This window comes from Chroicocephalus ridibundus, chromosome 1 (assembly GCF_963924245.1).
Source record: "Chroicocephalus ridibundus chromosome 1, bChrRid1.1, whole genome shotgun sequence".
Classification (NCBI taxonomy): domain Eukaryota; kingdom Metazoa; phylum Chordata; class Aves; order Charadriiformes; family Laridae; genus Chroicocephalus; species Chroicocephalus ridibundus.
In genome coordinates, this window is record NC_086284.1 from 130,633,171 (window position 1) to 130,650,944 (window position 17,774).

At 45.4% G+C, this 17,774-nt stretch overlaps 2 protein-coding genes and 1 long non-coding RNA gene across 17 annotated transcripts in view; 1 reads left to right on the forward strand and 2 right to left on the reverse strand.

The window, feature by feature from the left end:
• Positions 1-1,165: 1,165 nt before the first annotated feature.
• On the reverse strand, positions 1,166-3,996 carry LOC134523233 (cytochrome c oxidase copper chaperone). The gene is made up of 3 exons (XM_063351923.1): positions 3,710-3,996; positions 1,799-1,909; positions 1,166-1,381 (listed from the first exon to the last, which is right to left on the reverse strand). The coding sequence occupies exons 1-2, from the start codon at positions 3,826-3,828 to the stop codon at positions 1,825-1,827; spliced, it is 204 nt and encodes a 67-aa protein (XP_063207993.1). The 5' UTR covers positions 3,829-3,996; the 3' UTR covers positions 1,166-1,381; positions 1,799-1,824.
• A 1,653-nt stretch (positions 3,997-5,649) lies between these two features.
• LOC134523237 (uncharacterized) lies at positions 5,650-17,301 on the reverse strand. 9 transcript variants are annotated; one of them, XR_010073278.1, is made up of 6 exons: positions 15,730-17,301; positions 15,160-15,210; positions 14,896-15,071; positions 14,069-14,270; positions 11,542-12,658; positions 5,650-8,824 (listed from the first exon to the last, which is right to left on the reverse strand). It is a non-coding gene; the product is annotated as an uncharacterized LOC134523237 (long non-coding RNA). The 9 variants fall into 9 exon arrangements; XR_010073277.1 differs by adding an exon at positions 12,729-12,845 and having other exon boundaries at positions 11,542-11,619; positions 12,482-12,584; positions 14,896-17,301; XR_010073275.1 differs by having other exon boundaries at positions 14,896-15,210.
• Positions 17,302-17,331: 30 nt separating this feature from the next.
• Positions 17,332-17,774, forward strand: part of CFAP91 (cilia and flagella associated protein 91) — a 34,631-nt gene continuing 34,188 nt past the window's right edge. For 2 of the 7 annotated variants that reach the window (XM_063351851.1, XM_063351890.1), the window contains exon 1: positions 17,332-17,498. In XM_063351851.1, coding sequence (XP_063207921.1) covers positions 17,402-17,498 — 97 coding nt within the window. In that variant the 5' untranslated portion in view covers positions 17,332-17,401. The remainder of the gene's footprint in view (positions 17,499-17,774) is intronic. The other 5 variants (XM_063351833.1, XM_063351842.1, XM_063351824.1 and 2 more) reach the window with 3 other exon arrangements.

Here is a 17,774-nt window from a genome sequence, read left to right on the forward strand (position 1 = left end):
ATCCCTTCTCTTCAGCTGGAAGCCAATATGTGCACAACTCTTACCTCAGGACAGGAGAGCAGACAAGCAGCGTAGAGTTAAGTCTAACAGCCCAGCTTGTCCCCTGCAAGCATTTCAGAGACCATTTCCTCAGACTCCAGTACCTTTGTGAAATATTCCCAGAAGCAGAGTCTAAACTGTCCTCACAGAACTCGTGAGTGTGGGCAGAGACAGCATTAAGTGTCACATACTAAACATTCACAGCCCATTCATTGCTATCTCAGAACACGCAGGGTCCCAGCAGGCAGAGAAACGGTCATGACAGCACCCACCCCTCCAATCGATGGAGGGATTGAGGGATCGAAGCCAAGAGAACAAGCAGGACAAAGCACAGATTTCATATCTTCAATTTCTGAAAAGAAAACTCAGCAAGAGGAGAGGAAGTAATCAGTGATGCCGTCTTAAGCAAAGTCAGCTCACACAAAGAGGAACAACAATGTTAGGGTTGCACAGAGACATAGTGGGAAACCAAAAAAAGTCCCATATGTGTAACAATCAACTGCACTTTTTTTTTCTCTAGATTGTAAGAAGGAATTAAAGGCCACAACCACCCCACCACTGTCATGTCACACAGGTGAGAAAAAAGCCCAAAAAAAGCCCATGCATGCCTAGCACAAGACCAACACAACAAAAACTGGACATAAAAACAAAGGTTTTCTTTCAAGCAAGGGACCAGTACATACACCTGCAGTCCTCTGCTCCCTTTCCCTTGAAAAACTACTGGGTCAAGAATTTGAGTTTGATATGGGGAGTACTTAATTCTTCATTCTAAAGAATGAAGCTTGAATCCTAGGGTAAAGCTGTTAGAAGTCTTCCAACTTTTTTTTGAATAGTGGAAAGCAAATCCAGTTTTGACTCTAAGGAAAGTTCATTTCATAGGCTGTGGTTGTCTCCATACAAATGTAGTTACACCTACCGTCACAGACGGCACTACAAGCTTCAGCATGACTTTGATGAAAGCAGTAACAAGGAAGCATTACTAGCACGATTTCTCTATTTGCATCAGAGGGAAAACCCACCGAAGGTCCATCTGTTCACACACAAGCCCAGAGTAATCACTGTTCCCATTTCAATGAGTAAGCAGGCTTTTCTCTTTTTTACTTAAAAAAGAAACAGAAGTCAGGAACACTGGTCATTTTCAGACTTTTATTAGGAGGAAAAAATATATTTTCTATAGCAGCAGCCAAGAGCTAACAGTGGAAAAGCCACAGACGTGAGGCACAGTCTATGATTAGAGATTCTTGATAAATAGATTCTTTGTTTATATTTGTTCTTTGAAGTAACTTGCAGAAATAATTTATTTTGCAGCTTTCCAGAATACCAATCACACCACAGATATCATCTAGAAGAGAGAGGAAAGACAGCTTCATAAAACATGGATTTCCACTGGGTACTGAGGGACAGTTCAACAATCAACAAAAATACCCCAGCAACAAACCCACAAAAACCAACCACCATGCTGTCCCTACCATTAGAAATCTAAACCGAAGTTCAGAGCTATTAAAAGACAACAGAAGCAGAACCATACACTGCTGTTAAGAGCCACTCACAAAGGCCGTACACTGCCAGAAGGCTTTACCACCCTCACAAGGGCAGCAGTACTTACTCTGTTGTCAATGAGGGTTACTTTGCCTTTCCTCTCATGAGGAAGATCCCTTTGCCATCATGAACAGCACTTTGGGCCTGCCAGTGGCAGCAGCTGAGATGCCAGGGCACTGCAGAGGCAGAGACTGCGCATGTTCCTGAAGGCTGTACTTACCACATTCACAGTCCTGCGTATCTCACTCATATCTTGAAGCCCAGAGATCTCATACACTCTTTGTGAGCTTCAATTAGGTGCCTGCAATTTTCTTCCCCCTTCTCAATGATGCTGCAAAACAAAAAGATTTCCAAGGTTCAACAACAAAACATTTGCTTGCTGTTACTCAAAGCCACAGAACTGACAAGCTGTTGGGGACAATAAAAAATCCCTATTAGGCTCAAAAGATCTTTTTGCCCATCCTGTCCAGGGTAGCGCTGTTTTGGAAAGTATAACACTACCGCAAAAAAGTGCCCGAGCCTGGAACTGTGCACTTAAAACTCTCATGAAATGCATAACACAATTTCCTATTAACAGGCCAGCGTCTATTCTGGGCAAGTCTAGACTGGGATTTGTTACACAACACAAGGCTGTCACATCACTTCGAGCATGCTCATCTCGACAGCAACCAGTTTCAAATCATTTGGTAGAGAAGCAACAAAATTTCCCTAATAAGAGACCAATACAGAATAGGCTGGCGAGTTTTAGTCCAGCTTCGGTAGATATTCAGGGAACCTGAAGAAAAAAAAAAACACGAAACAGCTCTATTCAGCTGGTTCTCTGTTCAGCTACTATTAAAAAATGATTAAAAAACACCCCGGTTCTGTTCAGCTGAACTCTGTTCAGCTACTATTAAAAAACTGATTCACCACATATGGTAATTTTTAATGTTACTCATCCATCCAAGTGTCTAATACATATTCAAATAGTGGTAAGAGCCCACCATCGTTGGTATATCGCATATACCACAAAAGCGGTTCAGACTCGCCCTTTGATTGACTTGCAGAGCACTTCCTGCCCCCAGAAGTGGGGATTCCACCGCTCTGCAGAGCACGGGTCCCAGGTCTGATCAGCCTTCATCTGCTACACTGCGCTATTCTTGCTGTCAAAGGAAGAGACTACCAAAATGTGAATAACTAAAACACCTTACTGTCTTCATCATTTAAGTATTACTATAGTAAGGATGTCCAGGTGTGCTGGCCGCCCAGAGCAACTCTATCTGACCCGGGATTTGCATCCTACCACTCTTTTCTTAGAGGGCCCTGGACTCACCTTCACTCTACCATGTAACCAGACACACCCCACTAACGTTGGCAAAAATACAGCATCCAGTATTGTATCACCTACTGAACAACATCTGTACTACTTGTCAGGTAAAAAAAAAAAAAAAAGATGGTTTTGTCACCACATTAAAGTCATTTACTATCACAGACAAAGGAATTCTAGTTTGGGGGTGCATTTCATGCTATTTGATAAGTCCTGTGATAATGACTAAGCCCATAATTACAAATGCAGCTATCTACAACATTGTCAAATTTTGCACCTCTGTGAGATATGTCATCCTCTGAGACCTAAAAAACAAAGTATTTTTCTTTATTTAAAGGAGAACAGCATTTATAATCAATTAAGCAATAAAAATGTTACGACTATCTGCTAGTACTTGTTGCTTCAGTCAACAGTAGTGAAGATTTGTAAGCAGCATTAAAAGCTAATCTCTGAAACCTGTTTTAAACTAGGGCTATTAGATATTAATCACTTAATTTTTAATTTATCCTTTTAAGATATTTTCTTCTCCTCCTCCACGCTCTCCCTCCTCCTTCTCCCGCCCCGCTTGGATACTCCAGCGCCCTCGATTCGGTGTCGGGAAGGCTCCCAAAACCACCCCGGCACGTTGGCAGTGGCAGAAACTTCTAGAAGACAGCAACGAGGCGGCACAGAGCGGGAAACCCACCGGGCCAGGGCGGAAGCGGGCGGACGGCTGGTTAAAACGCCCCGGCAGTCCGACGACGGGCCCCGCCTGCGAAGAGGAACACCCGCCCCAGGGCCACCACCACCCCCCACAGGCTCCCCCGGGGCGGTTGGGGCCCTCACCAGGCGTCCCGCGCTTTCTTGGTCTCGGGGCAGGCGCAGCAGGCCTTCAGCGGCTTCTTCTCGCCCCCCGCCTCCCCCGCGCCCTTGGCGTCGCAGCTGGCGGCGGCCACCGTCGACATGGCGAGCGGCTTCCCGGCGGCCACAGCCTGCGGGGTAGAACGGGGCGCCCAGCGGCCGTTAACGGGCACCGCTCGCGGCCTTGAAGGCTCGGTGGGTTCCGGGTAGTCGTCCCCGCCGCCCGCCCGCTTCCCGGCCCGTCTGCGCCTGCGCCCGGGGCCCGCGGCATGCTGGGAGATGTAGTCGGGAAGCCCATCTACTTCCCGCCCCCGCCCCGCGGCCGATGCGCAGGCGCCGCCGGCGACCGCTCCCTCCCTGTACGTCAGCCCGCCATTGTTGCAGCGGGAGGGTGTGCGGCTGTAATGAACAGCGTCTCCACAAAGGGCTCCCCGCTCTGTAACAGTCAATCAGTCAACGCGTCGAAAGAGACGTTGTCCAGGAACGCTCGGTACTTAACGAGCCAGGAAGAAAAGGGAAGGAGGAGTGGATGCCAGCACCGCTGACTCGTACTACCTGAATAAGTAAATGATGGGAGACGATTCTTTCTCGATCCCCTCATTCTCACAAAGAGAGACGAGAAGTAGGACCTAGCTCTTTTCCACAAGTCCACAGATTTTTATCAAATGGGTAAAGGCTGACCTCTTTCCACCATGGAGGCACCTCCGTGGCACCCTAACAGCACAACTCCTTGAAACGAAGGCTCCTGAGGAGATCGGCCAGGCCTCTGACACGGTGTCATGTAACACTCACCTAATTAGCCACCTACTTAATTATCCATGAATCTCAGCTCAGTAGCCTGTCCCCAGCTATCCCGTTTGTCTGGGAAGGTTGTTCAGACTCTCCTGCACCCACACAGCCTCCTGATTCAGCACCCAAACATGCTGCAAGATGGAGCAGAGACTGAAATGCCTGTCAAAAGCATGCATCCAAAGCAGTGCCTTGTTTTTAGTTTTTTTAATATATTAAGCACGTTTGCCTTTCTAATTAACTAGCTTTGTCTTTTCTTCCTAAAGCTTTATCTGCTGGCCACTATCCAAAGGCCTAGACAGAGCTGGTGATAGCAACAGAAACTCTGAGGGAAAGCCTGTGGTAAAAAAAAAAACAACTCAAAAGGGGTTTCCCAAGTTGGCAAGTGAACAGTATCCTTCATTTAACAACATCTTTTATTTAAAAAAAAAAAAAAAGTCTCAATGAGACTGATTTGGCCTGTAGAAACTGGGAAAAGACAAAAAAACCCCACATTTTATACTCTTGACAAAGTTACAGAATACAAAGGGCAGAGGGTGGTTAAAATTTAGTCATCTTGGGAGAAGACTTCAAAGGGGTGTCTGCACAAAAGTATGGCCTGTGGACACTGAACACCTCTGCAAGCAGCACTCATTTTAACTCTAGCAGCTTTCCAACAGATTAAGGAGAAGCACTGCTGCCTACATGGTCATAGTTTGTAACAGAATCACCCTGGAAGAAGGAATCACTTCTTGGTGGGATGAAGGGGCAGGGGTTGGGAGGGAGGAGAAGGAAGGAAATTGCCATTAAAGCACAGTTAACATGCTTTCATACTGATTGCACCGATTTGGAGTGCAGTGCAGAGGGGAGATCACAGGCTTTTCTCTTCTGATGTTACATCATGCGTAAGGATTGATTGTTAACTTGGTGCTTTTTGTTTTCCGTTTGTCCTCTGCCTGCTGACAGTGACAAAAGAATTATATTAAAGAGTATGTGTCAGGATGAACAGATTCATCTACCAGTCAAAGAAGAATGGCTGAGGGCAGGCTACTGAGCTCAGACTGCTGGAAAACTGCCAGATCCAGTACCCAGGAAAGGAGATTCGGTGAAAGTCTCAGAGCTTCTGAAAAAGATAATGAAAAAAGACCCTCCGTCAATCTACCATGTCACTTGGCAGCCAGGTGCCACACATGTGAGAGTACAAGGACTATAGATTGCACTGGATGCTTACAGCGCTGGGTTTAGAGGAGTGATGGGTGAAATAGGGGGAGACTGACCAGTTGCCATGGTCTTCCAAGTTATGTTCCCTGTACAGCCCTTTATCAGAATTAAAGAACATACAGCAGTGTTTGTACATCACAGTAGCACTGCAGTCCATAACGTTGGCTGCTTGTATCTTCAGTTTCAGCCAACGAAAAAAATGGCTGTCCAAAAAAGGAAGTACTTGTCTGTTAGAGAGATTCAAATAGACTTTTCAAGGAACCTCAAAAATATATTTACATTCATTGTTACTGTTAGTTAGGGTAAGCCCCTATCAATGTCAGTTGAAAGTAGCAATCTGGAGTAGTCTGGGGTTTTCCAGATCTCTCGCACTCCTGATATACATGATAGAAGGTAAATTTAGCTGTGGAAAATCTGTGTGGTAAAACAGAGCTGAATATATTTTGATATTTTCCACATACCACCTATTCTGGGAACCACTAAACCTTTACCATCTTGAAAAAAGAAACCTGTTTAATATTGCTCTAGAGAAATATTTTTGTCTTTGACTCAGTATAAACATGCGACAGCCACTGCTGTAGCGGTCCAGTCAACCATACAGTGTGTTTGATTGTCAAAATTGTCTGTGTTTCTGGTCAGTGCTTAGATACACACTGGAGGGGAGAAACCGGGGCGGGGGGGGAGGGAGGGAAATGACTTCAGACTTCTGAGCAAGATGACTTGTCAGGGCCCTGTTGCCTATTATATTAATTGCCCAAGTACAGGATAGAGTTTCGCTTTTTGATCAGAGTTGCAGCCCAGCAACTACCAAATACTATCAGCTCAGCAGCGTGACCTGAGAGAGAATGAATGCTGGGACAGAAGGACCTTTGCTCTGGCCTAGTGCAATGGAAGAGACTCTAAGGTGATTAACTACATCCCCTCTAAGCTTCAAACTCCATCATTAGGTGAAGGCAAGTGGTTCACTGGGATAAAATCACCCCAAGAAGTGATGCGCCAGTCCCTTCCCAGGCTGAAGAGGCAAATGCCCATGTTTCAGGACCATGGTATGAATTCTGTACACGGGGATGCTGTACCACAGGACTGAACCATCCCCTCCTGAGGGACCACCACAGAAGGCTGTATGGAGAGAGTCTCCTTCCATACTGACAAGCAGGCCTTTAAACATGAGTAGAATCAAGATTAATTTTAAGGCATTTCTGTCTCTTTGAAAGCCCTATGAGCTAGTACTGCAACAGATCATCTCTTGCCAGAAATCCATCCAAATCTCCAGAGCATCAAAGGCTGGAGGTGGAAGGTAGTTTGCAACACTGCAGCCATTTCCACATTAGAAACAGAACTGCTGTCTCTGACGTTGCAGGACTTGGCCCACAGCATCCTAGAAATTCTGGGGTCTCATGCTGGGACCAGGACTCTGTGGCCCAACCCTCCAAGTAGCGACCCTCCTTCAACAACAGGCAGAGCAGAAATTCTTGCCCCAATCACAATTCATAGCAAAACTAATTTAAAGAATTGCCACCACTGCTTGTTTTCACTAAGAAACCAATGTTTTTATAGTACAGGTGAGAAACTGTTTTCGGCAAGTAATGACTTCTCCAGTGAAATCTGGATGTTCATACAGAAAATAAAGAAAAAAAAAAAAAGATACCAGTGCTTGGTTTTGGTATAAGCTTAAAGGTTCTTCGTGTCTTTCTCATTTTTTTTCTGCACCTCTCCTCCCAGTTTGTGCTAAGAGATTATGACTATCGTCACTTCTGTGCTATGCCTCTTCTTTTCACTGCCCGCTGAAAGTATATCCAAACATATTAGTAAAGATTATGAATTTGCCATGCAACACTGCAAAAGCCAGAGCAGCAAATTCAGTAACATGGCAAAAGAAGGAAGTTGGCACTTGTACTGTGCCACAAAGTAGCCTGCCTGTTCCACATGCATTGGAGGCAAGAACAACTGAGCCTTTGGACATATGCAGCTTTCCACGTTGCAGATGTGGAGCAGCTGATGTTGGATGTGCATTTCAAGCCCAGTCAGGCTTACTTCAGTGCCTGACTCTTACCCTTTGTGGAGGGAACACCCATGAAAATCCAAGCATTTTGGAATAGATCCCATTGCGCAGACTGGTGGGATGGGAAGGCCAGGTGTTTGCACTCAAATGGATGCACGTGCTAACACCACAAAAGAGCACAACTGAACATGACAAGTGTGTATTGTTGATTCACAGTCTTTGTGCTTGGTAACCCAGAAAATCCTAGCCTGTATTTGGAAAATAACATCACTAATCCTCTAAAAGACACGAATCTGCAAAGGTCTGTCCTTCCACTGCAGTCAGACCCTCTGTTTTCAGTTAAAAATCAGAAAAAAAAAGAGCCCAGGTTTAAAAGTGTTTATGCATGAAGAAGATACACACTAGTCACCCAGGGGAAAGTTTTGTTACCCTCAGATTTATTTTTTTTCCTCCACTGCAGAGTTAACCAAGACAGCTGCCTATATACTTCTTTCCAAACAGGAAACCTCTTCCATTCTCACTTCTCATGACTTGAAAGAGTAAGACTTTCAGCCTTCTGCATAACCCTTTATGAATTGTCAGAACTGATTAGAGCGTGACTCCAAACAATCAGACAGCTGAGCCCCTGTTAATATATAGCACCATATGCATGCCTGGATGACCTCCATTTAGCCACCTCACAAAAATCAAATGCTGCCTAAGGTCTATGCTTATGCATTACAGGAAATCTTGTTCAGAACCCAAGTCCACTTGCCTATGTGTTTAAGAAAAATGCCTCACTGTAGTTCCATAAAACACTCTGTAATACAAACTTCTAACCTTGATCAGTTCTGCTGCAAACCAGGCGGTGTTCTTGAACAACTCCAATGAATGGTGTTAAGCTGTCCATCAAAGAAGTCCACTTCTTTTCCACTGCACATGTTCCAGTTGTCCATTTTTTCATTTAAGTGCTGTTGCTATTAACAATTTTATTCTGCTTGGTGGCATGCCATTTTGATGTCTGTGTTGGTAGCAAATCTGGCTTGTTTGAATCTATCCAAGTCTGTCTTGAATGTGAAGCTCCACTATAGTTTAACATTCACAACAAACTGCAGGAGCTAACTGGAAGCCTGGAAGGAATCATTAGAATTTACAAATACACAAGTCATTCAATTTTTGAGATGTCACTGACTGCAGCTGCGTAATTCTATGTACTCACATCCCGGCATCTCACTCCTTTTAAATATTGCATCAAAAAATACGCTGTACAGTGCTGCAAGCTGCTTGTAAAGAGCCTGCAACGCTACCTTCCTTCTGAATCCATTTAGAATCCCCACAGCTGTTACTGGCAAAGTTACGAAATAATGTAGAAAATTCAGTCTCTCTCAAGCCATTCTTTTACATCAGTAGTCAAGCTAAACTTTGACTTTCAACATTTAATTCTCTTGCACTTGTTTTCTTCTTTTTTTCTTATCATTGATCCAGGAGAAGAATTTCTGAGTCCAAGGAGCATTATTGGCACTTTCTGAAAGATCTTTAGAATCCTTATTCCCACCAAAAGTCAATTGGACTTGCCTATCAAGTGCTTAAGAATCAGATTTTAAGAAGCATTAGGGCATCTCCACATGCAGGTGGAGGGATTCTCAAGACAGCCTGTTTACATTGACATCTTCCTAAATATATTACGTAGCTTGAGTAAAATTATTTTTGAAAAAGTGACATGGGAACACAAGTCACTTACGTGGCAGAAAATTTCATCTAAACCTTGAGCTCAAGCCCATATCCTGACTATTTTGCCCTGGTTTTCAATATGCTGTACACTATGCTGTGCAGTATTTTCTCCAAGTACTGAGTGTCCTGGGTTGCTACTTACTCCGTGTAACAAACACTAAATTTTACTCAATGCATCCTGTCTGGACTGGCGCATCATTAACTTCAACTACTCTAGTCCCTTATTTAAAACCCACAATGGATTCTTACAGTTCTGATTCTCCTAGGGGTCCATCCAAGGACTTACTCAGGATCAAACAGGGGTCTCCAGAGTTTCGAGATCAACACGCTGAGATCCCATGCTGATTTCCCATTGTGATCTCACAGTTGATCTGTCAAGACACCTGTGATGTGCTCTAGATCCTGTAACTGTGTTCTGTTCCATCTCCACCATTTGAGACTGGGAAGTGAGGTGCGAAGGGCTATGTGGGTGCAGGCAAAGACAGACGGGAAAGACAGGGGAACCTTCAAGACTGGAGAGAGCACAGGCTTTGTTTTCTTACACGAGGGAAGTGATACTTACACATCCTTCACCAATCCTTGAAAGGGCTCTGTTCAGCCCCCACCTGATTCTAGCTTTTTTCCTCCCATGGCCCGAGTGTCCTGTCACGGCTGTCTCACCCTTTTATTTCTAGCAGGCCTGCCCCAGGCCCTTGGATGTGTGCTAGCCCTCAGCTGACCTCCATCCAGTGGATTGCAATTAAAGGATGATAAGTAAATATTTTTTGGAACAGTTTAAAAGACAGAATTAAGATCATGTTGCACTAATTGTTTAAGGGGAAAGAAGAGTGTAGTGTATGGAAGAGTTATACTCCAGTATAATAACAAGATGCAATGAGACTCCATAGCACTTCTGTCCAGCTATTTCATTTCCATGAAGAGAGTAGCTAAAATGGTCACGGAAAATCAAGATTCTCTGTTACTCCCCCTTCAGATCAGGCAAGCACAAACATTCAATTCCTAGTTGGAAGCCAGACTTGACCAGGCACCTTGGCAAACAACAGGAGAAAGAGCAAGGAGTGCAGAAACGCTGCAGAGGTCAGCAAGGTACTCCATTTCATAGTTTTTGACACGTCAGATAAATACATACTACATGTCTCCCTGTCTGCTGAGCTGTTAAGCTACCCTGCACTACTGTGGGCTTTAGTACAAACCATCCATCAAGCAGGCAGTAAAAATCTAGCTACTGAACTCCTGAGCTTCTGGCTAGAGAGATCTCCTTGGCTCAAGGAGACAACCTTCTCTCTACAGCCCTTGACATTCTTAGGGAGTCACCACCCCTCTTAGTCATGCTGGCCCTCTGCCTCGTCTGGGGGTGAGCACAGCCGGGAAGCATGAAGGATTGGCCAGGCCAGGATGGTCACTGCTGGTGATGGCACCCTCCCTGTATCCCTGCAGGCTGAACAGGCACCGCTCATCAAGTGTTAGGGAGATCAGTACTTCAGTAGGGCCTCTCCTCAGGCTTGGCTGAGTAGAATAGGGTAATTCACAATCTATCCCATACAAAATATTAACAGGCTCCACATGGTTTTTGGATTGCCCTTTTAAAGAAACGGATACCACCAGAACCAGAAGTCAGTGGTGGCTGGAACACCTTACACTCCCTGAAATATCTCCCCTCCCTCCTCAAGCTCCTTCTAGTTACAGATGCCTCTTGCCTTCCTTCCTTCCCCCTCCCTCCCTCCACTTGGGCTCATTTTTCCCCGGTCAGTGGGTTTTCTCTCTTCCCCTCAGCTCAACAGGCAGCTACCAGCAAGTACAGTTGTTAATTTATTTACTTTCTAAATAGGCAAACAGATGATAAGGCTGAAGCCAAACCCTCATGAAAAGCAGATATAGAATCCAATCACAACCCAGTTATAAGCACATTCCTCGTCCAGGTCTACAGAAGCAAAGAAGTAGTTGGATTGCTTTGAAGATACAAGCTCAGCCCAACTTCTAACCCAGAAATACAGGATGAAATCCTGTCTGTTAAGTCAATGTAATATTCCCCTTCCATCAAATTGTTCCTCTGATTTCCAGAGGATAATTACATCCAGAGAATAAAAAAAAAATTCCATAAAATGGTTCCTCTTACCTTTTGTACTTTGACTAAGATATAGCATCTCCTCTGCTGATTCAACCACAGACTGGAGCAGCAAGGAACAGAGGGAATCTAAGATGTCATTTTGAGAAGAAACGTCTTAACATACTGGAACTTGCTAACATGTTGGCATTGTCATTTATTCCTCCGAGTATTGCACGGGACAAGCGAGAACACTAGAAATTCACTAGTTCCTAAGGAGGTCAGTCCAAGATCCTTTTCCTACTGAGGTGAGACAACAACATTCTTAACTTCAGCCCAGCAAATCATCCAAATACAATCCCTATTCATTAAGAATCTCATCCAAAGCCCATCCAAGTGAAATTAAGTATATGAATGCCCTTCAGAGGATCCCTGAAGTATTGGTAAACTCGGAGATTTTGTCACAAATTGGACTTCTCTGAACTATGGGCTGAAAATGTCGTTAATTCTGCCTGCCTTTTTTTTTTTTAAAGTGCTAATCAGAACCATTACAGAAGTCTTTCATCAGGCTTTGAAGTGAATCCTTTAACTGTGATCACAAACTACTGCTACGTTTTCTTTGAACTTTGACTTTTTAGACTATCTTCATCTGTAAATTGCTTTTAGTACATGAAATGTGCCAACAGTTGTACTAAGAAAAGAAAAGCAAGGGAGAACAGAACTTCCATTTGTTTTTTCTGTTTCAGTAGTTGTATCTCAAGATGCGTCTCTCGGCAGAACTCTTAGTAAAAGCAGCACAAAGAAGCCACAGACTTCACCTTGGGGAAGCTCCATTTACCACAATCAGTACTCCAAGGCCATTTTTACAAAAGACGTCACAAGTTACAAATGAGGTATTTCACAGTGGATATAATGCCTTACTATAGCCAAAAGCCGGCAAAGAGACAAGGCCTCAATCCACAAAACATCAGATTTCACAGCATCAGTCTTCTCACATGTTTTTGAGACTTACCTCCGCTTCCTGCTGTAATAGTGATCACATCTTCCTCCTCCTCCTCCTTTCTTCACTCTCCTTCACTATGTCTTCTGATGGCCTGGGAAGAAGGCCCCTTCCCCTGGATTAAAAACCGACAACCACATTGACTGCAGCCTTGTGCTGCTGCTTTCCCGCTCCTTCTGAATCACACATCTGGAAAGAGGTGTTTATTATATACAGTTAGTAACCTATGTGGACATCGGACAGAGAAATTAGGGCTTACCTTCCATGGGTCCAAGGGACAAATTCATTTTATATCATTTCACATTCAACAGAAGTGGTGAACTGGCACCACCCAGGTTAGACTGCGATGGACCATACATGGAGAAATTGTGACCTCCTGTGGTAAGAATGGGAAATGGCACTCTAACGGTTACTAATTTTAAAGAGATGACTTGAACTTTGTCATTTCCTGCCATCAACGCCTCAATGATGCTTTTAATGCTATAACTTTGTTGTCTGTAATTTAGATTTTTTTTTAATAGCCAGAAAAAAAAACACCACGCAGCATAACATGCACCCAGCACCACAACAGTGCTGTCATTTGACAACGGCTAACAGAGAGCAGAAGAGGACCATCTACATAATTAAGCTTAACACCAGATGGATGACATCTTGCCAGGAGTTTTGCAGATCCTCGTGGATTGCAGGGGAAAAGTCACATTCAAGAAAACCAGTTCCCTCGTAGGCTTTGGAGAACAGAAGGAAAACAGACTAAAGACTCATCATCTGCTTAGCTTAACTTCTTTGCCTTTTCCCGCCAAGTCCTGCTTTTCCACACCCTTCCCCACTTTTTCAGCTCCTCATCTAGGTCTCCCATTTTCTTGTCCAGACCACTTCAGTTCCACTCTACTGGCTGCTCACTCTGTCTCTCCCTCCTCCCCCTGGCACACTGGTTCTCTACCACCCCACCCTCTCCTACTAATTTTTCTTTGCTCAGCTAGCTAAGTTTCTCCACTAAAATCAGACTTTCACATCCAATCCATCTTCTCTTTGTCCAGCTACTATTCTGCTCTCAACTAATGCCTAATCCTACCTTCCTTGACTAAGTTTTCCACTTCTCTTTGTCTGGTTTTACAGTTCAAACACATCAGCAAGTCATCACAGCATAACAAGTCCCTCAACGGAGTGGCAGTAATTCATCTTGCTGCAAATGACACTGTCTTATCTTAAGGTTAATGTGAGGTAAAATGTCCATCAGTCTCTCTCACAGGCAGCTAAACTAGCGCATTTTACCACAATTTTGCAATATACTAAGCACTGGCGCAGAGTTAGTCTGCTCAGTGACTTCACAGTAACTCAAAGGTGTGGACAGTTTACTCACACCTCTGAGCACCTGGTGTCCCCTCAGAGCCAAATGAATATAAATCAAGTCCAAACTCATCAGATAGACAGCACCCCACATTAGTCTTGTTCTGGAAAAGCTATTACAGGGGAAAAAAAAACAAACCAAAACCAACCCAAAAAAATCATGCTACAGCCTGCAGCTCTGAGGAGAAAGCTCATCAGTCAAGTTCTTTGAAAACTGTACCTAAGAAACAAGAACCTTTTTTGATTGCTTACAGTTTAGTTGCCTTCAGCTCACTTTCACCAGAGCAACAGGATGCATCCTTGACGCAGACAGAGAGACCTGGCAGATAAGCTTTGAGTCCCTTTTCCAAAGTGCTGGTGAGAGAGACAAGGTTGCCAGAGTTTACTGCCTGGGATCAAACATTTTCTCAGATCCTTTCATGTTTTGGGATCTTTTCCTTTGGAAATGGCTGATCTGCATTTAAAAAAAAAAAAAGAAGAAAAAAAAAAAAAGAGAGAGACCAATTCGGACCAAACCTCACCCGTTTGCCATTTCAGTGTGTTCCACAGTACACACCAGCATGCCAGGGGCCCTGGCCCAATTTCACTCCAGCTGCAGGTCCACAGGAATATGAAAGACTTCAGGCAAAAAACATTCAGGACAGTAATAATCAACACATCTTTCAACACTTGTAAGGCTGTTCACTGTCCATATCTGTAATTAACAGAGATTTCTCATAAATCTTAGTTAAAAATAAGCCAGTATTTCACACACACACACCCTAATCTAATCTAAGCAAGCTCCATGAACCTGAACCTTGAGCTTTTTAGCTTAGCCACATATACCTGTCACCTCCTGTGAGCGAGTGCTAGTCTTCAGGCAGCTACGCAGTGACCTGAAAACTTTTATCTTTTATTTTCTGACAGGCTAGTTTTCAGCCACATCAGACTCCTGAGAAGGCTTGCCACATAGCCTTTCAGCTGCCAACACCAACAGATCAGAAGCAGCGGGGCCAGGCAGCTCATGGTTAACAAAGAAGGTGGCAACATCTTACATTTAGACTAATTTAATGCAGTTAAAGTTAATAGTGGGACTGCACCTTTTTCATCTTCCACAACTCCAGAGTACTCGTCTGTCAGGCTATGTCCTGGACTTTGGTTGTACTCTGGCAGCAACTCATGGAAGTTTTCCATTGTTCCTTCTCTACCTGGTTTCCACCTGGTTCCCTTCCTCATCAGAAAAACAGAAGTCCAGGCCACTGGTATCCAGTCATCTCTGAAAATGTTAAAGTGGAAAAATGCGAGAGTGTGGAGCCAACAAAGAATCATTTTTTGGCCAAAGTACAGTTTACACACTTCGTTACCTCAAGGCAGATGTCCAGCCTGGAAAACTTCAGCATGGAAATTACAAAGTTCTAATGAAATGAGACATAAAAAAGGAAAACTGAACTTGATCATGAGAAGTGTTGGGCAACTCTATCAACAAGTGACCTTTGCTGCCCCCATCAATAATATAATAAGGTATCACTTTGTAAAGCTCTTCAGTAAAAGAAGGGCCTTTACAGACTGCTGGGTATCTTTAGGGCATAATCAAGACATTGTGGAAAGTAACATTCTACAGATGTCACTCAGCAACAAAGCTGTGACAGCATTTCTTAGTTCAGACTCACACCTGAGTCTTCAATTAACCCATTTTGATCAACTACCCTAAGAAATAAGTTGTTGCTTGTTATGGTTTGAGAAACCCACAACAATTTATTGTCATTTAGACAATTATTCTATCACCCAATGCCCCCTTCCCACCCACGAAGGGGAATCAGGAAAAAAACCAAATACAAACAGATTTAATAGACTAAGACTAGATAATTAACAACAATAATACTAAAGAACGAATACTGATCCCAATACCAATATAAAATATACAAAGATTATACTCAGCCAGTGCTATCAGCAGGAAGCTGTGCATTCCCAGCAGCAGACAGCAAATGTTGGACACTGTGCTATGGCTTTGGGAGGAAGGGAAGGCCTCAGGAGTCTGGCACTGGGGCAAGACGCTCTTTGGATCACAGCCATCAAGGGAGAGAGAACTTCGCAGCAAACTTTCCAATTTATATTAAATGCATCGCTCATGGTATGAAATAATCCTGTTGGCCAGCTTGGGTCAAGTCCCCAGGTCTTGCTCCTCCTCATTCCCGCACCTGGCAAGCTCAAAAACACCGATACCTTGAAACCTGCATACCATAGCTGCTATAAAGTATATATCACTAATTCAGATGCTAGAGTCTTTTAAAAGTGCAGTTTTCCCAGGCATTAGAAATTCATCCTGTGTCACTCAAACCAGGACATTGCTTCAAACAAGCAATGGGCCTTGAAGAAAGTAAATCAGCATTCAGAGATGAATTAAATATCTACATGTAAATTGGCAGAGCCAAGGAATTTGGAACCACGGTCCTAATGTTGCTCTCCTGTGATGAAGCACTGAGGGGCCATAATTTTATGTCAGATGTGGCAAGCTGTGAAGAATTCTCTGATGTGCACAGTTCTATACACAAAATAACTAACAGAAGGGAGACCTGCTTCAAGACTATGGGCAGAGGAGAGGGCCTATTTGCAATTCCATTGCTTTTTATATCCTATGCCAAAAAGTCTCGGCAGCATTGCCTCCAAATCCCCTTAGGCTGACAAAAGCATTGGCCTTTAAGAGCACGAAGAAGCTTCAGACTTTGTTCCTTATAGATGACGGCCTCCTCCTTGCAAAAAAACCCATGTGTCCTCATGACAGTGTAGTAATTATTTCTGTGGGTCTCTCCAGATGCTCTACAAATGCAAGAAAATACCTGCTGTCTCTCTGGGAAGCAGATAGCAAGCCTATTTCCACCGCTTTATGGCAGCGGAAGTCCCAAGCAGTAACAAGCAGAACCAGGAGTGAGAATACCCAGGCTTGAATCCAGCCCCCAACTGCAATTGCTAAACCAGCTTTCTTCAGTACCAATCGAGGATCCAGGGGAACACAGAACAATTTGAGCAAGAGCTGTTGAAAGGCAAAAACACCTAGGCCCTTCCGGGGGGTGGTCAGTCATTCCCTGTCCTCCTCAAAGCACCGACAAGCCGCCCCCCACGCCCGTTCCCCTGCACAGACCACAACCGGGGCTCTCCGCGGCTCCACACCGGGGAGAGCCCGGTCACCAGCGGGGAACGGAGCGCAGCTGACGCCAGGGTGGTGGGGAACGATGGAGAACCCGCGCACATCCCCGTCTTTAGGCGGGGGGCATTTTTAGGCCGCATTAGGACACCGCCGCCTTCCCCCCCACCCCCCGGCCGCCACATCAGCTACCCAGCGGGCAGGCGGCACAAAATGGAGGCGGGCAGTCCTCGCCGCCTCACAGGCCCCGGGGCTCTCTGGGAAGCTGGAGAGTCAACGCCTGACCACAGGGATTTGCAGGAAGCAGCGTCAGGGGAAAACCCGAGGGTCAGTGCTATCCCCAAGGAAAGGCCCGAACAAGCCGCGCCCCCCCCGGCCAGTAACGGCCCGCCGTAGGGGGCGCGGCCTTCCCCGGCCCCGCCCCACCCGCCGGCGGTCGCCATAGGAACACAGGCGGCGGCGCCATGAACCGCACAGTGAGCGGAGCGGTGCGGGCCCCGCTCCTCGGGGACTGCCGCCGCGGCCAAATCGCTCCCGGCCGGACCTTCGACTGCCTCTATGGTACCGGCCCTGGCCGGGAGGGGCAGCATCCTGCCCCCTGCAGCCCCCGGGGATGGGGGACCGGTGCGGCCAGGCCTGACAGCCGTCCGCGGGAGGGAGGCCGGGCCCGGGGCGGGGTGCTGGGGCGTGGGCGTGCAGGTGGTGAAGCGGTTGGGCAGGCCGAGCAGGCCTCCCTACCGGCGGTCCCCGGGCCTCCCCTGCCGGCCGGCTGGCGTGTAAGAGGAGGTGCACGGCCGGAGTTGGCCGAGGGGCTGTCACTGAGCAACCGGCAAGTGG